The 5,152-nt window shown below is 39.9% G+C and overlaps 1 protein-coding gene across 1 annotated transcript; it reads left to right on the top strand.

The window, feature by feature from the left end:
- Positions 1-1,691: 1,691 nt before the first annotated feature.
- Positions 1,692-4,664, top strand: LOC143863875 (putative methyltransferase At1g29790). The gene is made up of 3 exons (XM_077374657.1): positions 1,692-2,177; positions 2,481-2,797; positions 4,033-4,664. Exons 1-3 carry the CDS (start codon positions 1,853-1,855, stop codon positions 4,534-4,536), a joined length of 1,146 nt encoding a protein of 381 aa, XP_077230772.1. The 5' UTR covers positions 1,692-1,852; the 3' UTR covers positions 4,537-4,664.
- Positions 4,665-5,152: the final 488 nt, after the last annotated feature.

Raw genomic sequence — 5,152 nt, 5'->3', positions numbered from 1 at the left:
ATTTCAAAATAAAAGTAATGATTAGAAATAAAAAGTAAAGTAAGCTGATTTTATAAAGTTTCGCACCTCTCACTAGCAAAACCAAATAAAAGAAAAAAACGTAATGATTACAGTGAAAAAGTAAACAGCTGGTTTTATAAAGTTTGAAATGGAAAATTACGAATAAAATATACTAAGTTATGACAATTAATAAAAAATTACCAAAAAATTTAAGTTATGACAATTACGGTTTTCGATTTTTCCAGGCGGTTCATTTTTTCGTTGACATTACATACTTACCATCGTACCATCATTACGTATTTCAGTATTTATTTGTTCACACGAGCCTTAACGAGCCGAGCCAAGCCGAGCCTGGCCTAACTCGGGCTCGGCTCGTTAAGCTTAACGAGTCGGCTCGGCTTGGCTCGTTAAGGATTCGAGCCGAGCTTTTTTCGAGCCGAGCTCGAGCGAGCTTCCAAGCCAGAGCCAAAATTGACACCCCTACCCGCAGGGGCTGCAAATTTAATATCGCCGGGTGAATTTTCCTGCGGGGGGTGCAAATTTATCATTGCCCCTATTAAAATATGGTGCAGAATCCTGTTTTGGGGAAAAAGGGGCATTTAACCTGTGAGCCACGTCCACTAAAAGATAAATGGAGACCCTTAAAAGCAATAAATTCAAAATGGAGAAACGGTCAAATCAACTGACATTTCAGTCCCGTTTCAGCCGCATGATGGTGATGTGCAGCCAATGGGAGAGCCGTTTCACCCCTTTTTTGCAAGGGCTCCCTTCGGTTTAGACTTCCTCTCATTAGTTATAGGAAAAGCGTTTTTAGATTTTGTTAAGTGACTGATATTTGCACGACTATATTTTGATAAGCTAACTTACCTTCTTTTATTACTTTGAGCTGCCCTCAAAGATGGGGTGTCGGCTGAGTGTCCTTGTAGCTCCTATTCACATTCTGTACAATTAAAATTGGGCAGTGATATTCCAACCCCCGCCCTCGGTCTCTCTTGGAGTCTACAACCTTTACAATACTGCTAAACCGGTCTCTCTCTCTCTCTCTCTCTCTGTCTCTCTCTCTCTCTCCAACAAACACTTTTAAATTGGTTTTGGGCAAATCACGTTAAAAGGGGGGCAAATGCGTACTGCAGGGGGTTGGAAATATCATCGCTCATTAGAAAAGTGTAAAGAGTGAAGTGCCATTATTGAAACAAGGGTATGGAAATATGAGACTTTATATGGTGCAAGCCCTTATAGTCCCATATTTTTCAAAAAAAGTATTGTACAGACCCGATCCAAACCGTCCATGTGATGGGACACAATGTAAACAGGTAGTGCCCAAAAATCCATTTCCATAGGATGATCACAACCCTCCAATCTATAGAGGTGCTGCATTTTATGGATATGATTTTTGGGGCACAACCTATTTACTTTGTGTTCCATATGGACGGTTTGGATCATCCTATGATGTGGTCCGTACAGTATCTTTTGAAAAATACGGGATTATAAGGGCTTACACCATATATATGGTGCAAGATAATATTACCTATGAGTTGAAAACTGGGGTCGAACGAGATATCTTTCCCCCATTTTTGCAGGCTTTAACAGGACCCATCTACCCTCTGGTAAATAAATTGACTGAAGAAACTTGAAAACAGAAAAAAATAAAATAAAAGCCTATATGGTCTCTCCAGAAGCTCACATCCCATGAAATTTAAAAAGACCAATTACCAAACTTTCCCATGAAGAAACAACCACAGTTTGAATAAACAAACCCCAAGTGCCAGTAAGCTTCGTTGACTCAACACCATACCAAACTTCAAAAACAAAGACACACCATCTCACCTTCTCACAAACCCAAAACAAAGACATGGACTCTCCTCACCCCTCTCGCTCAATCTCCAACAAACTCTTCTTCCTCATCCTCCTCCTCTCTTCCAATCTCCTCACCTTCTTTCTCTTCTCCTCAAACCCCAGCTCCTTCAGACTCACCACCCCCACTATTGATACTGCCACTCCCATTACAAACAGTAACAACAACAATCTCCCACCAGAATTTATAGCCTCCACCTTCCCAGAAACCCTCCCTTTCGGCTACAGCTCGAACTTCGATTCGGACACCATCCACCCTCCCGTAGGGCACTCGTGCACCCTCTTCCCCTCCGATCTCCACCGCTACATGTCCTACGCTGTCGGTAGGGATTCTATTTTCTTATGGGGAATGCTGGTCAAAATTTCTATTTTCATATTGGGGGACTTTATTGTAATCAAACGAATGTGGATTTTTCAATCCACAAACGTTCAGGGGTGCAACTTGGGTCGGATCGGGTTGAGCTTTTGCTGAAATATGAATTGGAATCAACCTGAACCGACCCAATTTTAAGGCCTTAAAATTGACCCGAGTTGCACCCGTACATATGTTTGAGGGGGCATGTTAGAATATGTGAGATATCGACATTGAAATTCATCTCTTTACATTTGAAGTCAATTATTTTCAGGTGGGTCGTGCCCCGACGACGAGCTCCTCACCCAAAAGCTCCTTCTCAAGGGTTGTGAGCCCCTCCCTCGCCGCCGCTGCAAAAACACTGTACCCCCTAACTATGTTGAACCGTATCCTCTACCCTCTGCCCTTTGGTCCACCCCCTCCGACTCGTCCGTGGTGTGGACCGCGTACTCCTGCAAAAACTACTCTTGCTTAATCAACCGTAAGCACCAAAAGGCTTTTGATGATTGCAAGGACTGTTTTGATCTCCATGGCCGCGAGAAGTCCCGATGGATCGGCCCTGGTGGCTCGCTCGACTTCTCCATTGACCAGGTGTCTTATTTTTTAAAATTTTTCTAAGTTTTTTGTTTTTAAATTTTCATTTCCCTTATGCTACTCATATTGGCACTAGCATGTTTTTCTAATTGCACAAACTTACCTTGTCTTTTATTTTTTAACTAGCTGTCGAAAGTTTTTGCAATTCCTAAAAAGCTCTTAAAATGCAATTAAATAAGAAAAGGTGAGTTTCTGCAACTATAAAAACATCATAGTGCCAGTATCAGTAGCCTTTCCCTTAATATTGTATTAGTTTGAGGGTTTAACATTGGGAAATGATATTCACACTCCCCTGTTTCAATAGTGACACTGCTCTTACATATTCTTCCTGTGTTGAATATCATCGTTTCCCAAAGTTTGAATATCATTTACCGGGGACTGATTTCCGCACTACCACGTTTGAAAATGGGACGAGTCACCTTATTTTACATGCTTTGACCAGCTGTAAAAGGCTATTACAAACTTACAATTCCCAAAAATTCTCAGCAGCCAATCAGAGAAGTATAAATTATAAAACAAAGTGAATTGTCTCATTATCAAAACATGGTTGTGCAGATATCAGGAGCCTTTATGAAATTTATTGAATATTATGGTTCTGAAAAATGGGATTTGTCAAGCAATTTTGTGGAAAGCCATTTTGGGGATCACTTTGTTGGAGGGAACAGCCACATCAGATGCATTAAATGAATAAGACAAACTTTGCTAAAAAGTGCCGAGTGCAAAAATGAGCAGGAAAATGATCTCCGCGAAATGGCCTAGCAATTCCCCTGGAAGATTGTTTAGGCTGTGTTCGTTTAAGATTATTACAGCCGATTGTGAGTGCCAAACCAATTATTGGACTCAAAATTAGGTTTGCTTTAGCACTCACAATCGCTTGCCATAATCTTAAGGCCCTGTTCGTTTCAGATTATGACAACTGATTAAATGTAATTTTTAGCCCAATTATAGGTTTGTGGCTCGCAAGTAGTAGTCATAATACCAAACGAACAGGGCCTTAACATTTGTTCTTTTTTTTTAAATTTTTTTAATGACAGATTGTTTAGGCCCCATTCGTTTAACATTATAACAACAGATTGTGAGTGCTAAACCGATTATTGGACTCAAATTTAAACCTAATCTTGAGTCCAATAATTGGTTTGGAACTCACAATTGGTTGTCATAATCTTTAACGAACAGGGCCTTAACATTTCTCCTCATAAAATTTAAATTATTCCCAATTTTATCAACACCAGGTTCTCGCAGTCAAGAAGCCCGGCACAATTCGTATCGGGCTCGACATTGGTGGCGGGTCGGGCACGTTTGCGGTTCGAATGAAGGAACGTAACATAACCATAGTAACAACTTCGATGAACTTCAATGGGCCATTCAACAGCTTTATTGCTTCAAGAGGGGTGGTTCCTTTGTACGTGAGCGTGTCTCAGAGACTACCATTTTTTGACAACACGTTAGATATTGTGCATTCTATGCATGTTTTGAGTAATTGGATTCCCTCCACGATGTTGCAATTTATATTGTTTGATGTGTATAGGGTGTTGAGGCCTGGTGGGTTGTTCTGGGTTGATCGTTTCTTTTGTGTGGAGGGTCAATTGGAGGTTTATGTGCCTTTGATTGAGAGTGTTGGATTTGAAAAGGTGAAGTGGGTAGTGGGGAGAAAGCTGGATAGAGGACCTGAGTTGAAGGAAATGTATATTTCGGCTTTGTTGGAGAAGCCCTTGAAGAGGAATGATTTGAATTGAAGGGATTTAGTGGGCTTTTTTTTTTTTCCTTTTATTGTTCTATCTTAATTGATATTACAACTTTTAGTGTATGTAATGTATGTGACCAAGTTCCCAGGTCTATTTTCTTAATGGTGAAGTTAGACTAAGCTCGCGAGTTTATTATCCTAGCTAGGTCCAAGACTCTAAGTAAGTTCATAGTATCCCTTTTTTTATGCCCTCATGTACTCATACATAGAGGCATGGAGCACAATATGGAGAGAGGACTGTGTTTGCATTGCAAGAAAAATATTTCTCGAGGCTCCGTTTCTTTCGACGTGAAAATGGACATAAACCAAAATTTATGCTCATTTTAAGTGTAAAAATTGTTTATATGCCCAATTTACTTTAGAAGAAATGGATCCTGAGGAGAAACTTTTCCCGGGGAAATTTTTTATTTCCACAATTTAGAGGTACTGATGAATTTTAGGGATATCATTATAAATTAAAGATCCCGGTAATAAAACTTGAACTGTGGTGGTTCAACTTGCTTTTTTTCGTCTATAATCAAACAATGAAAACTCATGAATTTTTTGAAAAAAATTGCTTTTCCAAACTTTTCAAAAAACTTCTTGCAATCCAAATGGGCCCTAGAAGA

The sequence above is a fragment of the Tasmannia lanceolata genome, unplaced genomic scaffold, assembly GCF_043159265.1.
Source record: "Tasmannia lanceolata isolate RefF3 unplaced genomic scaffold, GAP_Taslan_0.1 ptg000044l, whole genome shotgun sequence".
Lineage (NCBI taxonomy): Eukaryota > Viridiplantae > Streptophyta > Magnoliopsida > Canellales > Winteraceae > Tasmannia > Tasmannia lanceolata.
The sequence above is the reverse complement of the archived record's forward strand: the minus strand, read 5'-3'. Positions and strand labels throughout refer to the sequence as shown.